The sequence below is a fragment of the Rutilus rutilus genome (genome assembly GCF_951802725.1).
Source record: "Rutilus rutilus genome assembly, chromosome: 20".
Classification (NCBI taxonomy): domain Eukaryota; kingdom Metazoa; phylum Chordata; class Actinopteri; order Cypriniformes; family Leuciscidae; genus Rutilus; species Rutilus rutilus.
This window is the reverse complement of record NC_140225.1, coordinates 13,145,938-13,166,043: the sequence shown is the minus strand read 5'-3', so window position 1 is coordinate 13,166,043 and position 20,106 is coordinate 13,145,938. Positions and strand designations below refer to the sequence as shown.

The window sequence follows — 20,106 nt, the reverse complement described above, 5'->3', positions numbered from 1 at the left end:
TTTAGAATTTTTAGACATATTCTGTTGTGAATTATTTATTTATAATGCTGCATATATAAAAACGTACAGAAACACCAGCACACAGATCTTCTATTTTACAGCATCAAATATTTTCAGACAGAAGGTCTTAGTGTGAGTGACAATCAGACAATTACATTGGACATTTACATTAGTACAAGAGATTTGCATCAGCGTACAAGCACAATACATTTGTCACCACCAAAGCATGAAAATGATGCATTGTTGCAAGAGGCGTTTCTTATTGTGTTCGGCTTTTCTATGAAGTCCATGGTAAATCAGAAAAACAGTGCGCACGTCACTTCCAGCAGTCATTTGATGATTCATTTCAATCACTCCAAAGGAATATAATTGAATCAGGCAGCTTTACCAAATTGCTTTGTTGTCCATGAAAGCAGGTTAAAATTACAATATGATTCAAGGGAAAGACACTGAATGCTGAACATTTTGAGAAAACATAATTTTATCTTACATAATTTACATTTTCTGTGAGCACAAGTGAATACATACTTTTTTCTTCTTTCTACAAATAAACCAGTGTTATCACTTATACAATAATTATTAACATTTAAATGTTAAAGGGGACTTAAGAGGCAACTATCAGAGAATATATATATATATATATATATATACACTTCTTGAATACTGGACCAATCTAACAGATACATCAGATGCATGGCTGTGAACATCACAGATAGTGAAATAAGCTCAGCTTATCGGGGTAATTTGGGGTCAATAATATAGTATTTATATCATATTTCACACTGATATCTACTTTAACAGTCTTTCTCCATACCAAAATTGTAAAACAGCTCTTTAGGGGAGGCCTAGCAAGATGCATAAAGAGGTTCAACCTACGGCAACTCCTATAGATGAGGGTGTTAGACACCTGTGGTGACCTGCGTGACCTCCGAGCTCATGTCAACACTGGGTTGGCAGTGGGACTCCAGTGATGACATCTCCAGGACTAGTCATACCTGCTGATTTGTCCTGTCAACCGTGTTGCCACTGGACTGGCCCTCACGCTGGGGGTTCCTGGTGCGCGTGGAGTTCTGCAGGTCCAGCACGGAGGGGCTGGGAATGCAGAACTCCCTGAAACAACGCTTGAAGTTCTCATCCAGGAAGGCGTAGAGCACAGGATTGAGGCAGCTGTTGGTGTAGCCGAGAGCGATGCAGAAATGCCAGGTGACGGTCTGCAGGAGTGAGCTGGGAATGGTCACCAGGGCCTTGATGATCACAAAGATGTGGATCGGCGTCCAGCAGACGATGAAAACCGCCACCACCACCAGGACCATACGGGTGATGCGCCGTAGGTTGCGGTCCTTCTCCTTGGAGCCAGACAACATGCGCACGCTCTTCAGGCGGAGGATCATCAAGCCATAACAGACGGTGATGATGAGGACGGGCATGATGAAGGCAAAGATGAAGACGCAGATCTTCAAGAGGTTCTCCCAGTACCAGGGAGGGTGGGGAAAGAGCAAATTGCAGTCAGTGACTGTAATCGCTGTGAAAATAATAATATACCTCAGTACAATAACACAGTGAGACGTGAAAATCAATTAATTTGCAAAGATGACAGTTAAACCACTAGTCATTATTTCCTCAAGGCATTGTTTAGGGAGCCTCAGAGACACAGGCTATTAAACCATCTTATGATTTTCTCAACAAATGTCTAGAAGTGACATTAATCTAAAATTTTCTGCCTCACTTCTCTCGTGTCTGCAAAATTTGTGTCAACACAGTAACAAAACTGAACGTTTCCAGTATTGAGAAAACTGTCTTAATGCATCAAGACAATGCAGTGTTTCGCTCCAAAAGGTCTTGCGGACAGAATATAAAAACTGGCACTGTATATATATATATTTTTTCTAAATATGATTATTATTGTTTTATAGAATATCATTCTTAATTTATACTAAAAACTAAACTGTCTAATGACATTTTCATGACCAATTGGTAATGGTTCTTTGTTGATTTAGAAATGTTCATAACCAAACATTTACCCAACTGCCGCCAGTGTTGACTAGGTTTAAATTATTGTCATAGGTTTTTGTTGTAGGAAAGTCTGTGCATCTAATCAGATTATTGGAATTTTGTATTTTGGCACATCATCTTTCGCTTTGTGGAAGCTAGTCAAGAGGCAATAGTTCATAAAAATTATTGCATGTTTTTCATTGTAATTGGCCTAGAAGAGGAATAAAAACAAATAATGGCTTAGTTCACCACAAAATGAAATTAATTCTATTATCAATTCACCCATATGTCTTGCTAAACCTGTGTGACTTTCTTGCTTCTGTGGAAAACAAAATAAGATATTTCTTCTCATTTTACATTGACTGTAGGAGAATGTGGTGGTAAACATACAACTGCCGTGGTACTCAGTAGTGGTGGAGGCCATGACCATGACAGGGAGACCGATGGCAGATGAAAGGATCCAGTTACACACGTTGACAATCTTGGCGTTTCTGGGGGTTCGGAAGTCCAGGGCTTTAACCGGGTGGCAAACAGCGATGTAGCGGTCGACACTCATAGTGGTGAGGGTAAAGATACTGGTGAACATGTTGTAGTAATCAATGGACATCACAATCTTGCACAGCAAGTCTCCAAAAGGCCATGTACCCATCAGGTAGTTCACACTCTGGAAGGGCAGAGTGCTTGTTGCCAAGGCATCTGCTAAAGCAAGATTGAAGATGTAGATGTTGGTCGCAGTTTTCATTTTGGTGTATCTGCAAAAGATAAAAATAGATCGGAAAACCAGTTTGAACAGGGCGAGTAATGGGTATGTGAAGGTACTATAGAAACGAAAAAAAAAACACCCCTTTCCTCATATTGTATTATATATTATGATTTCAGTTACAATACACAATGTGCTTCAAGCCATTAAGTACGGTACCATGTGCATCTTGTAATGCAACTATGAGCTTCATTGAAATGTTAATTTAAGAGGCCAGATAACCACCATTATCTACATTATTATGCAAATGCACTCTCCACAATACCACTGCAGTAATGTTTCTGCAGACATATTTTACCAGCTTTTCAGCACTTTTTTTAAAATCCAATTTAAAAATAGGAATATGTGCTGAGGTGTAGAGATTTACGGCGATGCTGTTTTATGTATTACATCATAATCTTGTCTATTCAGAAATACACAGGTTACATTTTAACAGGATAAGTAATCCAAAGTCCTCTTGTAAAATGATGGGCAGATTGGCCATCTTGTATATGAGGGCAGACAAATGGAAAAGTACAATTACAAAAAGGGATGATTTAAACTTGAAGTTTAAGAACTTTCAAATAATTTTTAAGGAACTTCAGAAGTTTAGGAACTTTCAGAATACTTTCTGTTTTATTCTGTACTTTAACTTCAAAAGAGATGGATGGATGGATAGATCCATCTTTGGATGCTCGAGCCCCTGCCCTTCTCAAACAAATATCAATGATAATATTGTGGTCAATAAAACAAAATGCATTTGATTATAATTAACATGACAAGGTTTACAAAACTAAAGTAGCCTAAATTCACGTTTCTGTCAGTCTGAGATGTTGTTGCTGTAACGCGTTGCTATGGACTGCGTCACTTGCGTCAAGTTGCGTGTCCACTACGCACTCCACTGTCTTGCTTCGGTCTTGACTGACCATGACTGTCTGAAATCTATAATGAATGTGTGTTGTATTGGAAGGATGTGGTCCTAGGCTTTGTTGATTTTGACCTATCTAAAAAAAGGTCATTTTTATGTGATTAATCTGATCTTGTTACTAGCAAAATTCCATATTCATAAATCTAAATATCTTAATACTAAACCTCTCTTTCTTATATTTATGAAAGAACTTGAAAAATACTTCTTCTCAATTAAGCTGTCTGAGAACAAAAAAGCCTTAAAAACATTATCTGTTTGTAACTCTTTTTCTTTTTTCAGTGTCATGTAATTCACTGTAATAGGCAGGCATAACCGTAGCAAAAGTTATGCGTTTTAAATGGAAATGCACTAGTGTAAACGAAGGTATCCCACAGTCTGCTTGGGAACCGATGCTCTCGAGCCAAATATGGTTCTTTCAGTGAGTATAATGACTCGACGGCAGGACAAAAAATAAACCTAACAATTTTTAAACTTTTTTTTTTTTTTCAATAATAAAAGGTTGTGTGTCGATTCAATTAAAAATCCACATATCACATATTTCGAAATATTACATAATTCATTGAAGCCTGTTTGTCATGTATAATACACACCGACCAATCGTCATCTGGCACAACAAGTTCAAATTTCATTGGACAATGTGAAGTGGAGCGGTAATTTTCCGGTCATTTATAAATAAATCGTTTGAAAAGTACATGGACAGACGAATTTACATTTATGAAGCGACCTGAATCTGCGTCGTTGAACTAATGGATGTTAATTGACTACAAAGCACTGCACAAAACCAGCACCAAAAGTAGCATTAATGGTAAGTGTAGTATTCAAGTCACTTTGATACACCGTTTACCATTTGATGAAACTATCATAGTTTGTTGAAACCCAGGCCATGTGAAATGTAGGCTGACAACAACACACGAAATGGTGACTTTATTATTTTAACATTTTGTATAATTTTGCAGCAATAGTATAATAGTACAGTACTACTGGTCAAAAATTTGCACACACATTACTATATATATTTTTTTTAAAGAAGTCCCTTATGCGCATCAATCCTGCATTTATTTGATCAAAAATACAGACAAAAATTATTACAATTTAAAATAACGGTTTTCTATTTGAATATACTTTAAGAAAAAAAAAGAAAAACTCTGCAAATACCTTTGGTGTAGAAAATGGAAGGTAATTTTCATGGTATTGTCTGATAGAGAACCTCATGAATAATTGAGCAACAGGGGGATCTTTCAATCACTGAAAAAATAAGATATTGATTTAAACAATAATTTAATCTAGAATAATAAAAACTGAGTGCAAAGTGGTTGCCTGCATCAATCTAAATACATAAGCTTTTTGTGAATAATGCATAATCAATGGATACTTGGCTCATTTCCATGAAATATATTGATATTTAGCACCTCATTTCTGTCTTTAGGCCTCTGTTCCTTCCGTAATGGGGCGTTTTGAGACTGTATATCAAATCACATCCTTACTTTATCAAGAAATTGGAGATCTATCTGGTTCATTCCTTAAACTGGATTTAAGCATAATTTCCTGGGAATGCTGGGGACTTTTATTTAGAGACGCTTATACAGCTGGTATTCTTTTGTAGTAAACTCTACATTCAGTCCAGATGAAAGAAAAACATACTTTAAAGACTCTATGTTCCTTACCGTCCTTCTGGGCAAGATAATAAGCAAGATGAGTCATGCGGCAATCTGGACTATGAAGATACACAATTTCTGATTTATTGCAATAGCAGCAGAGATGATAAATTAAGAGCATTTACACTATGTAAACTACCATCCCTGTAAAAACGATTATGGTTTGTCAGAGATCCAATGTTTGACTTTCACAGAAATATACACAAGTCAGGGCACAGTCTAGTCCATCCAAATATATACAGTCAGCTCTAGAAATATAGCCAGTGTGTGGACAAAACAACATCTGCAAAAAAACAGTTCCGCTTAGCTGGCTGTCACAGGCCAAACTGAAGAAAACACAAAAGGTCTCAAACATGAATAAGGACAGGCTAAGCCTATTAAAACAAAAACAAAAACCTGTATCATGGTTTCCAACAGTGATAATAATGAGAAATGTTTCTTGAGCAACAAATCAGCATATTTAGACTAGTTTCCGAAGGATCATGTGACACTGAAGACTGGAGTATAATGGCTGCTGAAAAAAAACAGCTTTGCCATCACAGGAATAAATTATATTTGAAAATATGATCTTATTTTAATTGTTAAACTGAATTGTAAAAAGGCCATCATGCCCAGTGTTGGGTAAGTAACTCTAAAAAAGTGATTTACTTCAACAGTGTAATTAGATTACTGTACTAAATCAGATGTAAATGTAATTAAATTACAGAAAAATTAAGAGTAATCCCTTTAATTTTTCAAGGGATTTTTTTCTTTTATTAATTACAGTAATTAACTACTTATGCATTACACCCAACACTGATGATATTCTCTGTAACAGATCAAATGAAAATGAAAATTTAAAAAGCATTGAAAGCAATTATATTTTTCTAATTCTGTTTCGACAGCTGTAAAGCATTTGTGAAAATGCCTAGACACAACACCCTTCCCTGCAGTGAGGTGGACGGATTCATTCATCACTAACTAGAAGTCTCATGTAAGGGTTTAGGCCAGCAGCCATTACTAATGATTAGTTTGTCATCCAAGGGCTCTTTGCACCAGACAAATGGTCACACCGTTTATTTTTCCCACAGGGCGCTGACTAATTATGAGGGCTGCATCTCAGGGACGCACTGCTCCTCTGCACTCCACATTAAAGACTTCAGAGGTGAAATGCCAGACCGTTGAGATTTTTCACTGAGTGGAGGAGCTGCTCTTTGGTGTTGTGAACATCACTTACTGGAAGGCAAGCACATTAAAAATGTATTTATCTTCCTTGCTGAATCAACACTGATGGTTAGCAGCATACAGTATATGTTGTGTTTTGGATGCTGGTGAGCAGTTTTTTACAGCAAGATTACAGTACATCTATGTCCTCCCTGAAGCTTTGTAAACCAAGGGAAGTTTACCAAGAGAATAAATGCCTTTCGGACAACATGCCTGGCAACCAATTCCTCTGATTAACCTAGAGGAAGGTGTGCAGTATTGCTTATGGAAAGAATTAGGACTGTCAACCAACACCTCAGAGCAGAGTCCATAAGTTCAGAAAGGACACTGACCTGCTAACTCCGAGATGAAGATAGACACATGTCTTAGTTAACATGTTTTCTACAGAGAGCTGTCAAAAGTAACAATTATTCAAAAGTTAAAACAGGAATGTAATGTCTGTCATTTACGAGGTGGTCTTTATTCATGTCAATTTGCTTGGGTGAAGCCGAACTGATTTAAAATTTCTGAGAATAATTATTTTTTCTCTGCCTCTGGCAGAGAAAAACTAGTACAGAAACTGGCAGAAAAAAACTAGTGCTCAATGATGAAACATGACAGGTGAAAATAGGGAAAACATCTTGTGAAAATAGGGCTTTTAAATACCCTGCTTGTGCACCTTCAGGCATTGATGGTGAGAATATTTGTGACAAGACAATCAATTTTCTTCTGTTACGGTTGTATTCTCAATGTTATATAAATTACTTTTACTTTTAAAGAAAAATCTTTTAAAGAATTCTGTTTAAAAATCAGAGTCATGTCTTTATGTTAAATAAAGAATAGGCTATTAAACCATAATAGCGCCATTTCACTCACATTAGGCTGTTCTTTTGAACTTTCTATTCATCAAAGAATCCTGAAAAAAATGTATCACGGTTTCCTATAACATATTAAAATATTAAGCTGCACAGCTGTTTTCAACACTGATAATAATAAGAAATGTTTCTTGAGCAGCAAATCAGCATATTAGAATGATTTCTGAAGGATCATATGACACTGAAGACTGGAGTAATGATGCTGAAAATTCAGCTTTGCCGTCACAGGAATAATTTACATTTAGAAATATATTAAAATCAAAATTATGTACTTAAATTGTAATAATATTTTTGATCAAATAAATGCAGCCTTGGTGAGCATAAGAGACTTGTTTTAAAAATATTAAATCTTACCAACAGAAGTTTATTTATTTAAATTAACATTCAAACATTTATTTGTTTAAATACATTTTTGCATCTCTTACATTTTAACTGTAAAACATCAGTATTATTATTATTATTTTCATAAATTACAAATTAAAAGCTTAATTTTTTATTTGAATTTTTATACCGTTTAAAACTGAGGGTCATGCCTTTAAATAAACAATACTGTTAAATTTGAATGATGACAATCCATAATAGATTAACATTAACCTCATTTCAAGGAAGACAATGAACTTGAAGGAAGAGTGTGTAGTAACCAGGCAAATCAGGTTTTGTTGTGAAAAAACCAAGGACTACTTGTTGCTAGGGAACACCAGAACATGTGCAGATTTCTTATACCATCTACCTATGTGCAATCTGCTCATAGATATGGACATAATGCTTAAATTACATTAAGAAAATTAACTTTATGGTGTATGTGAATTAGATGCTGCATTAAAATAATTAACATATAATTGCCATAACTAGGCAATTTTGCGTCACAGAAAAAGGATGATGACTCAGAATATTCAAAGCTTTGAAATTACGTGTTGGTTTTCATTGGTTATTTGATTTGATAGAATGAAAAACCATAATTTAAATACCAAATGCACAGCTGTCAATCCAAATGACAAGCTTTTAAAATGAGCACCAGCAAACTTTTTCATCTTTAAAAGCAAGAAAAGAAGAAAATGGGATAGAAACAGATGAATCACTCAAAAGCTTCTTTTCTCTTTTTTCATGATGCGCTTCTGATTTCAAAGCCTCCAGAATGGCTGAGGAAAATATGATAATGTAACCAAACTAATCTGAGTGAGTCATGCATGAATTGCCTATGCTGATTTAAAACTTATTAAAGGTGACGTTTACATTCAGAATGTCAGACACGGTCTACCTAAGGCTCGGTTGCAAGGCTGCGGTCCAGTCCAGCGGCTGGAGTCCCAACAACAACCAGTCAGCTTGTCCTTATGTTTCTATGCCAATTAGGTGGATGTCAAGTGCAGTCTTGTTATCTGTCAGGTTCATTAAAAAGAATAAGGGTATTGAAAAATAGCACTTTTCAAGTCAGTCTATGGCTATGAGATGCTGAAATGTCTCCAGGAATCTGCTTAGACTTTGAACAACAGTTTTCATTTACTATATTCTCTGTTGCTACTGTCCACCTGCACTTGCTCTTTAGGTGGCAAAACCGGTGATGTGAGTATTAAAAGACAAAAAATAACCCTGATAAAACATGACAATGCCAAAGACATCGAAATAGAAGTCGAAATAATAAAACAATATTTCTCTAACCATTCCATTATTATTCATTTCACCATATCAGCCAAGGCAAGCACTGCGGTTTTATCTGACACTGAATAATGTTCTTTCAATGATTCTGCAGTGCAGAGCAGTTTGGTCTGTCTCTTGCATCCCTACAAATATTCTAATTTAGTCCATTCACACAGCAGCACAACAGTTCCATTCCAAACGTCACACATGATTGGTCAACAGAGCTCTATATCCTCCTGTGAACATCCGTTCCACATTGAGTCTCTGTGTTTTGCCGCACACTGACTGCACTTTGTAGATTATTGACAGTAATAGTAAAAACGAATAGCCAAACATAAGACATAGTGCCAGATTTATTAACAGTTTGCGCCATGTAGCACAAATCCTCTTTTAGCGTTACAAACTATTGGCAGGATTTACTTAAGACACGCAGGGAAAAAATCAGCGATGAAAAGACGTGGACACAGTTGTTTTTGTGGCTGACTTTATTGCATATCCATTTGTAGGAATTTCATTCATCAATATCTTCTGCCACTTTTAGACCCTGTTTACATATATTATATACTTAGAATATAGGTAACTATACCCTGTATACTTATATTACAGTTTTTCTCGATTGCTTAAACACGTTTCTTGAAACTATGCCTCGTATTCTCAAAACAGTAAACACAAATCCATAACGTCTCACCCAGTTCCCCAAACATCCTAGCCTGGCAAGCCAGACCTACATCAAGATGTTGGGTCTGGCAACTCACCATAGACACGCTCAATCTGAGGGGCGGAATAAACGGCTGTCTTTCAAATTCACTCTGCATGCAATAGGACAGCGCTACAACCAACCAGAGCGTTTTCCCAACAGCGGAGCTAGTTGATAGATTCAAGTTTTGCCATATCTGGCCGGCAAAACTACGAACACATCTTCCTTTTTTTAAGAATGACTTAAGTACTGTTCTATGCTCTTTTCTCAAAGAAAAACTTAACTCTAAGTCCTCCAGAGTCACGGACAAAGCCGATTCGAAAGATGTTCGCCAACAGCAGCCATTCTTTGTTTTCAAGTGGCAGGTAACCGTCGCAACTCTGTCGTCATTATGTTAAGCCCGCCCCGCCTACTCTATACACGACGTGATTGGCCTGACCCAATTTAGGTTTTTGCAGCTCGAAAGTCAATGGAGAGTTGCTAGACTGCCCTGGCTGCAAAATACATTTTGCTGCCGCTAGGGTGCGTCTAGATTTCTAGGCTACAAACATCCTATTTTCAGGTCAAAATGAAGCTCTACACTCAAAACCATTCACTCTTGCTGAAAAACCAAACTTTGCCCTCAGACAGGACACACAAGCCCTCAAAATCACACACACTACAGCCCAGCTTCCCTCATAGTCATACCATTGACTAAGACATGGGCAACTAGATTGGCTTGAATTTCATCTGAGACTGCTTGTCTTCTTGCCCTTGCTCCTCCTCCTTCTTATCCCTTCTCCATCTCTTCCTTCATGTCTTTCTGGATCCATTGTTCCAAAACTCAATAAACTGATTCAGGCCCTTTTATCTAGCTATTGAAGGATCTGATTGATGTGTGTTAAATTTTGACTCTTAGTGTTTCCACCTGGGTAATTGTGTGCTAACTGAGCTGAAGCTGTGCTGACTTGAGTGAACAATTTTGAATGCTAGTGCTTTCTAAATGACAACATGGTCTAGGCAATGAGAAATGAAGGGATTTGTGTGTAGAGTTTTGCAGTGACAGTTCAACAAATCTGACTCATGTGTCAAAACAGGGAATAGTGTTTATAGTTTAGTGAAATGGGTGTGCTTTTTGGGTGCCAGAACGTTCTTTTTTTAAGGTTTGTTTTTGATTAGCCAGTAAAGTTCTCTTAATGGAAATAGAACATTCGTTTTTGGTTTGTATAACGTTATTCTAACATTATTTTAACATTTACTTTACATTACTTTATCTAACGTTGCTCTAACGTTATTATAACGTTTCCCTAATTGTGCAGTTTAGCGGGATATGCTTCTTTCGGTCCGTAAACAAAAAAATTCTCGATTAACATAGCCTATCATGTTCTCTTCAAATCTATCCGAAATCATATTTACTCTCACGTCTATACTATAGGGCTATTAATTATACGTATGGATTTAATAAAGAGATCGACAAACGAATATAAGTCAGGTAGTACAACAAAGTGAAGTTCACAACGTAATTTTGAGAGGAGTGAAGTGAACCCATCTAATCTTTCAATTAACCGCCAGAGCATACACGCAGCCGCTCCTCTTGCTCTGGCATCAGCTGCTTTGGCATCCCTCCACCTCTACCAACATAATTTAGGCATCTTGCTACCATACGCATCCAAGCATTAGTAGTCCCACTGGGGGTTATATCTCAGCTTGAGTTGAAGCTGCTTCCTCAAGCCCCTCCACTGCGGACAAATACGCTTAACCTTATTAGCTTAAAGATTATATGGGCAAAGGAACTATGGGCAAAAATAATCACCCTGCAAGTTATTTTATGGTTTCAGAATAATAACCATTATAGAATGTTCTGTATAAGTTGTTTTAAGGTTATTTAAAAAGAATCACCTTACAATGTTCTGGGAACGTTCTTTTATGGTTGCACAATAATAACCTAAAAATAACCATTATGTTTTTCAGATCTTTCGATCTAATGTACAAAATAAGCGTGCGCAATTTATATATGATCATGCCCAAAAATGAAGGAAAAACATACAGAGAGCATCAGCTTTTGTTTCTGCTCTGATTGTCGCAAGAGAACTCCGAATGCTGTGAATGAGTGTTAGAAATCAGGAGTGGTGAGAGAACATTGTGCTTGCTACGTTTTTCATCTTCAAACCAAACTTGGGTCTTCAGACGATGAAGTTAAATCCCCTCTGGCTAGCGCTCTTCCCATAATGTTTACGCATTAAGTCAGTAGAGGCGGAGAGTAGGTGGTCTTTTGTGGCTGTTCGAACACATTCAACCATATGAGCATCTACACTACTAAGCTGGTTTTTCTGAATTGCTAAAACACATTTCTTGAAACCATCACTCACTTTCTCAAAACCTTAAACGTTGTTAAATTGTATAGTATTGAATGTCTGTATACTTGCACTTGCATACTGTGAAAATACAGTGACCCATCTGCAAAAGCCAAAAAGTTTACAGTAAAATACTCTAAATGAAAAGCATGTTACAGTCACTCAGAAGAGTTGTGCAACTGCAGAATCAAAGTCATTGAGAGAGATTGATTCTGCTTCAGTATCACGTCTTCATGTCGGGTCCGGCCTGAGGACTTTGTCCACATCACAGACAATGTCGTCTCTGCAGGCAAAGGGAAAAACCCTAAAGCCAGATCCAGCCTTGACAACATTCTCCACACCTTGCTCTTTCTCGTCCTCCTTGTTCACCACCTCTTACGCACATACTTTTCCTCCTCTCCCTCTTATATTGTTTCCATCCATTGTTGGTATCAACATTCAGTGCAACATTTTGAGTCAATTTTGGGACTCTGAACTGTATTATGTACAGTTGGTTTGACCACATATTTAGAAATAAGTGTGAACAATTTTGAGTCGTCGTGTGTAAACGAAGACAACTGTGTTGTAGTTGTGTTTAACCTTTGCCTGCCTGTGTTTAGCGTTTTGAAACTTAAGTGTATCACAGTGCGAAATGTGTTTTAGTGAGTGAAAATGTGTTTAGAGTTTTGAAAAAAGAGTGCATGAGATTTGCAAACAGTTTTAACTACCTGAACTTGTGTAATGTTTTACAGAAAGAGTGATTTATTCGACCAATTGGTTTAGAGAATTTGAAGAATTTGGTTCAGAGAATGGGGTTTAGTGTTTTAGCATTTCAGAAAAACTGTAAGATGTGTTTTGGTCGATCGGATCACAAGTGGACAATGCTCAATGTAGGTATAAACAGGTTCTAAAACGTTTTGAGCTTGTCCACTTTTAACCACATCCCAGAGTCGAAAAAGCATTTGACCCGATTTGCTTTCGTAGTGTAGACGTCCATGTGGTTAGGGATACAAACCAGATACCTAAGTTTGGTTTGAAGATGAAAAACTATCACCATTCCTGATTTCTAACACGCACTCAGTGTGGTCTTGTGGCTATCGGAGCAGAAACGAAAGCAACTGCTCTTCGTATGATTTCTACTTGTTTTCTCCGGTCGTGTTCATGTGTAAATTGTGTGAGCTTATTTCGTCCCTCCCCTCGAAGAAATCAGGACAGAAGTGGTTGAAAGTGCAAAAGACAAAAGAAGGTGTAAACAGGTATGATCTCCCTGATCTACTTGTGATCCGATCGACCAAAACGCATCTTAATAACAGGTGTAAACGGGGCCTAAAGCAATCTGGTCTAACTCTTTTCAACTACCTCTGTGTCACACACACAGCAGGGAACAGACTATTGGTAATGTAAAACTGGTTTATTGAAAAGCAGAGGAGACAAAGAGCGGGAAGAGACCAGGCGATGGTGAGTGGATGGTGACTGAAGATTGTAGATGGTGACTTAGCTAGCTGTAGATGTGGAGTTTCTGTGTAGATGGTAAGGAAAGGTGAGGAGTCTGTATGTCGTTGAGCATAGACGAGACCAGGGCGGCGTTCCAGTCCAAAATTGTCATGCCCTTTACTCGCTAAATTCCCACCGTACGCCATTGCTTACGTTGCATGAGTGCCCACTACTGGCGAAACCTTTGCAATAGGCTGAATTGGAACGTGCTAAGCCCCCTCCACTATGGGGTGATTTATTATTTATTTTTTTCCCTTCCAAAATTGTTTAATGCGGCATTCTATATGTATATAGGTGTGTTTGAGTTGTTTAATTTTTTATTTTAAATAATTAATATCATAGAGTTGTTTGTGGTGGGGTAAATTAAACGCAATATGCATTGACGTCACAATCAATGTGACGCATTGTGGTATATGGAGCTGCCTTAAGTGTACATATGAAGTAGACTCACTCCCTCGGTCAAAATCGAGGGATCGAGGGTCTGTCCATGTAAACTTCCCTCGTCCACTTCACAAAATGGAACTCACTTCAAAATGGCGGCAGGGATCCCCCCCAATGGGAAGTGCTTAGGGAAGTTTGCAAGTGCGTGTCTAAAAGTGGACTGGAATGTAGCCATGACCGAGATGGAGAGGAAAGTGACTGAAGATATAGGGTGTGATAATGAGGGTGATGGTTTTCAGGTGTGGGTGATAGAAGTACCTATTTATTCTATCTAAGATACAAACAAGACCAGAGGAGGGAAAAGAAAACAAAAATACAAATATATATATTTTTTGTTTTGTGTGACAAAAACATTATTGGATACAACCTCTCAAAACAATTTCCTTCCAGACAGGAGCTCTTTTTACACAAATTATATAATGGATCATAAGAACCATTAGGCTTGCACAAGAATCAATAAACATTTGTGGCTAGGCTACTGTACCTTTTGTTAGCTCAGTATACATCATGGGTATATTTACCTGAACATTCTGAAGCCGGGTTCAAGATGCTAGTGAAAAGGGTGCAAAAAGCCAGGGCTGGATTGAGTAAAGCTATCTGAAACCTGAAGACATTAATCAGTCAAGTTAGAGCTCAGTACTAAATAAGCCCCCCTTTGATTGTCTCTGTAATGACGAATGCAGTGTGATTTTTTACTTTTAGCATAATAATTGAATGTTTGAGGTTCATTTGGCACAAATCAAGGGGAAAATATGCAGAGATAAGGGAGGGATATCAGCAAGCTTTTGATAAATAAAACAAATGAGAGAAACTGTGGTCAATATTGATTTTTTTTGCCTCATCTCTTGTGTACTTTCCTGTGGAACAGTAGTAAAAACAAGAACAGCTTTTAACCTTTCCTCAAGATGTGTATGAGAAACTAATCCAAAATGAATTGATATGTACAAATGTTTACTCTAATTCAGGTATCCTTTTGCCTACAGATATATAATTGATGAATGTTTTCCATTTATTTCTCATTTGTTTCTAGCTGCAGGACACATGTAAAGGATGCGGTTATTCCCAGAGCCGAATTGTTGTAAACAATCGCATAAGCTTCTCCATCACAACAAGAAGCTTATGTTATTTGAACTCACAGCATTTACCCTCAGCACTTGAAACTAATTTTCCGCACAGCTGTGACTGTTTATAACTTGCAAGAATGCCTGAACACTGACTGGATGCTCAACAGGTTAAAACAAAATGCAATGCATTAAAAAGGCTTCTGGCCATTTACTTCTAAGGTTCAATTTTCACATTGTCATAAAATGGAGAATGCAAGTTAAAATGTTAAGCAGACTGTTTCAGAACACATTTTACAACCAGTTGTTTTTATTTATCATTTTGACACCACAAGAAAAACAATTTAAAAGACAAAGTTTTTCTAATGAACATCTATGCTTTGTATCAAGAGAATTCTATGTGGAAATTATAAATAAGAGGGGAAAAAAAAAACATAAATGAGTGCTGTAGTGTAAGGGGGTTGGTTTTGGTACGAGTGTGACACCAAATTTGCAGAGGCAGGACTTGCAAGAAGTGCCTTTAATCTTGACTTTTGATCTTTTTGTAAGTAGTCCGTTCCGGTGTGTTTTAGACAGTGATCTGAAATAGAAATATTTGAATTCCGCAATACTAGCAACCATGGACTTATAAACAAACTAGAGTGTACATATTTACTATTTATTTATTATAGTGAATATGTACACTTAGTATTAAAAAAGTTAGATTCTATTTACATTGATAGTGGTAGATGTTTGCACCAAGTATAAATAGCAAGAAGTAGCATCTTTACACTAAGTGCAAATGGAAGTGACAAGTGCAATTTTTACTAAAGGTGAAACATCTGAGCAGTGGTGAGGGGTGTGGGATATTTATACTGCCTCATATTTTTTTGTATTTCATTTTGTTTACAACTACAAGCACTACTTTTCATTCCATGGACAAAACCTCAGTTTGGAACCTTAATGTCATCATGAAATCAAAATTCTGACGTGCTTGACAACCTGTCACTCACATGAGATCACAGCAATAGAAAACCACAACCATCCAATTCACAATGGACAAAATCAAGTCCTCACTCGGATATACATCACAAAAAGGAAGAAAAGACTATCAAAACTTTGGTTTCATGCCGACTTTAAAGAAATCAAAATGGACAATTCTTGATTGTTTTTTTTATTTTTAGAATATTGCAGTATTTATTATAAATGATTTATCCGTGCACATCAATTTTTTATTTATTCATATGCCCTTGTAATCTGTAATCTAAATTACTTCCTCTTCCTCTCGCAACAACATTTCTTCTCTGATGACGTGTTTACTGTCGTGAGGGCAGGACAACCTGTCAATCACATGAGATCACAGCAATAGTAAACCAATGATCCAATCAATTCTTGATGGACAAAATCAAGTCCCGTCCCAATTAAGTATCTTGTACAAGAAGCCGGATCACTCGGATATCAATTCATTTTCACTTCCAACTCGTCACATATTGATGCTTTGTCAGGACCCCCCCAGCGTCACTTTTTAACTTTCAGGCATAATCTATCAGTATTTCATTGCTTTCAATGAGAAACTTTTGGCATCATACATCATGTTCTGAGGCCAAATTATTGATTTGTGTGAGGAACAGACAAAAAACTATCAGCGTCTCCATCCGCCGTCACGCTCCAATGCACACCCATCTAAAAATTGTCAGTTTTGATTGTGAAATGCCATTGTGTGTCTCGTCACTGATTGCGCAATGCTAATGTTTGGGTGTATATTTTGAATGAGATATGATTGAGTGCATGCGTTCACGGAGCGTGATCATTTTCAGCGACTAAAGCCTTAATGCTACCTTCACATCCTATTGGAAATGTCCTAATTCCCACTTCTGAAGTTGTGATTACGAGCTCATAGCATTCAAGTGCTTTGTTGTCGAAAAGAACAGGAATCATGGAGGACTCCAGGTTTATTCTTGCCTGTTTATTGGGAAACTCTTTTTAAAGTCCGTGTTAACTGGAAGTTGCAACTGACTTTACTTCAGTGTTTTGACGTATTTCCTCCTCTCCATCTCTTGCTCGTAGCAAACTGACGTTTGGAGGGGAGTGGCTAAGGATATTCAACCCAAGTCGTCAAACTGATGTCATAAGAGAGAGGGAACGCCATTCCATTGATTTTGATTAAAGTTTACCACGACAAACCATTTTTTCTGTGTATTCACTTGCTCTGGTTAATTTTTCACTACAAGATTAATAATGTGCACTATCAAAGTAAATAGTGTCAATTTTGATTTCAAGACGACTTTAAAGCCAAAATCATATTCAGCGTTCCATTCATTGACTAATGACTAGCATATAAACATTCACAGACCACGCTATCTATATTGGTCTGGAATTTGAGTCAAATACAGGCTATTATAACAATTATTCATATAAATATGCACTACTTTGACATTCGTCAAAAAACGAATAAAGAATAGCAGTCACAGCAGCATTCATTCTCCTCTCCGCCATGTTTAAAATTTAAGGCACACCCAACTAAGGAACTTGAATATCAGAATTATCCCTCGAGCTTCCCAGTGGTAAATATGACTTGAGAGAGCGTTCGTTGAGAAGAGGGTAGGTTTAGGGTAGGAGTGGAGTTAGAACAGTTATAAACATATTTATAAAATTATTTCCTCTATTACAAATGCAAAGAAACAAATGCATCTTGATTTGACACATAAGGCAAACAACTGAAAGCCATGGATGTCGAAAACGAAGCCAAAAAAAAAAGTGACGCCAAAGGGTCCTGACAAAGCATAAATATGTGAAGAGTTTGGAGTGACTTCTGTTGCCATGCTAACTTAAAGGAATAGTTCAGCCCAAAACATAAAATTTCTCTCATCATTTGCTCAACCACATGTCATTACAAATGTGTATGACTTTTCTTTGTGGAACACAAAATATATACTGTATAGTGTATATATATATATATATATATATATATATATATATATATATATTTTTTTTACAGTTCTTCAAAATATTTTCTGTTGTGTTCCACAGAAGAAAGAAAGTCAAACAGGTTTAGAACAACATGAGGATTAGTACATTTCTTCACTTTTGGGTGAATTATCCTATTAAAGAAAAGAGAATTGCTAGACCCGTTCCTAAGGTCTTTAGATGCATGCGTGAGAGGAAACCTGCTATGCACCTTTAAATCGACTTACAATGTCATTACTCAATATTTTTTATTTCTCCCAAGGCTGATTTTATTACCACATGATGGGGTCAATAAACCAATCCCTGACTGTAATCGGCTCATTACTCACAGAAGTAGATTGCACCTACTGAGCTATATCTTTCTTTTGCTTCCCACTGTAGGCAGCTGCCTCTAAAACTCTGACTGGTTGCTCATAAACTCTCGGAAAGCACTGAGGCTCCACAAAGCAAAGAAAATCAGGTGACCTTACACAGGGGTCAATGCTTTAGCAATTAAAAACAAATTGACCGATTCCTGTATGTCTTTACGCTCCATATGCCTCATATATCTGTTGACCAAATATTATTCTGTTTAAGAATGATATAAAAGTTGTATTCAACGTCTTATAGACAGCATCTCTGAATTGAGTAGTTAATGTGTGCATGATCTGAAATACAGTGCCACCTATTTAATCACAATTCTCTAAGGCAAACAAGTCCTCACCTTCTCATCGAAATTCATTCACTATCTGTTTAATTACTGTATTGATTGCATCCTTCCCTTATGCCCAATACTGTGATCCTAGGTTTATAGGATCAGGTCAGATGTGTTTGCCATGTATGGTTAGATGAGGCAAGTCACAGAAACCGGTTCTGAATCATCTTTACAGCTGTGAATTGTAGGTGCATATATCGGGGGAAAACAGCATGGGCATGTGTCTATCTATCTATCTATTAAAGGCATTCACTTTTTGCTGCATTTTAATGGATTATTCATGTGAAGCATCCGCCCAGTTTTGTTACATTTGCTTGCTCTTACATAAAAAAATGAACGTTACTTAATACATGTGATAGAAAAGTATGAGTACTTCACAATATTAAGTGCCAACTCGATGTGAATGACACGTAATGTGTTGTTCTCTCGTATAGCCTACGCTGACAGAAACGCGTACGCACTCAATGATCTGTTTCATCAGTGTATATGAAAAAGCCTATGCTAGTGCTGAGGCGAGAAGCATTAATATTTTACAAATGAGAACCACGCATATTTTATATAAACATGAAGTACGGCAAGAGATTATTTAATTGTATTATTGACAGGTCACAGGCCGTTTTTGTGACTGAATGACTGATATCAACATAACAGGCAGTTATGTTTCTGTAATGTAATGCAATGAACGTTCCGTTAATGGCCGGAAAACACTATCACCATCTCTTTCAACAGGTTCTCTTTGAAATTAACAAGAAGTCTAGTTTTTAAAGCAACTATTTATCCCTTAAATGTGTTATTCAGGTGAAGCCAGATGTTTTTATGTATCGGCAACAGGTAAAGCAATTTACTTACATGTCATATCTTACCTTATAATAACATACATGACGAGGACGTTGCCCACTAGTCCCAACACACACACTATAGAATATAACGTTGTGATGATGATCGCCACTATAAGAGGAGTTGCGCTTTTGTCCAGCTCAGCCGTCCTGTCACATCTGGAGCTGTTCATGTTCACGAGACTGGAGCTGTTGCTGAAGTTTCGGCAGAATACGCTGCTATTCGACATGACTGGGTTAGAAAGCGCATAGAGAAAGTCCGAAATGTTGCCAGTGGTTTCCATGGCAAATGCTGTACGGGTGAGATTCGCCCAAGTTCTTTACGCGCGCTCGGGTTATCAGTCACGTTCTTTGATATCGATACCTGTCCGACTTCAAAATGCTCGGAGCCTCAACTCTCAACCGTTCTGCTGAGGCAGTCTGCTGCTTTTGCTGCTGCAAGTGTACCTAACAGTCCCTTTTGTTTATGACTCTATGTTAAATCTATCACCGCTGTTCTTACATTACCCTCGTGAAATTGTATCGAGCGTCGCTCATAGCGCGTATTCGCATTTTATTCAACAAAATGACGTCACATATATATGCACATGACTAGAGGCTTTTCAGCAGTCGCTGACGG

General features: G+C 37.3%; 1 protein-coding gene across 2 annotated transcripts; it reads right to left on the bottom strand.

Moving 5' to 3' along the window:
* Positions 1-866: 866 nt before the first annotated feature.
* oprm1 (opioid receptor, mu 1) lies at positions 867-19,893 on the bottom strand. Of its 2 annotated transcripts, none has more exons than XM_084390606.1 (3): positions 19,515-19,893; positions 2,383-2,744; positions 867-1,522 (listed from the first exon to the last, which is right to left on the bottom strand). In XM_084390606.1, exons 1-3 carry the CDS (start codon positions 19,769-19,771, stop codon positions 990-992), a joined length of 1,152 nt encoding a protein of 383 aa, XP_084246732.1. In that variant the 5' UTR covers positions 19,772-19,893; the 3' UTR covers positions 867-989. The 2 variants fall into 2 exon arrangements, with proteins under 2 accessions (XP_084246732.1, XP_084246733.1); XM_084390607.1 differs by having other exon boundaries at positions 19,501-19,627.
* Between the last annotated feature and the right edge of the window lie 213 nt (positions 19,894-20,106).

What these genes read in the sequence shown, in the direction of transcription:
- oprm1 (XM_084390606.1), bottom strand. Translation starts at nt 19,771, where the DNA reads ATGGAAACCACTGGCAACATTTCGGACTTTCTCTATGCGCTTTCTAAC. An exon ending in GTCATGTATGTTATTATAAG is followed by an intron (nt 2,745 to 19,514) that starts GTAAGATATGAC and finishes TATCTTTTGCAG; the next exon opens with ATACACCAAAATGAAAACTG. An exon ending in TACTGAGTACCACGGCAGTT is followed by an intron (nt 1,523 to 2,382) that starts GTATGTTTACCA and finishes TTATTTTCACAG; the next exon opens with CGATTACAGTCACTGACTGC.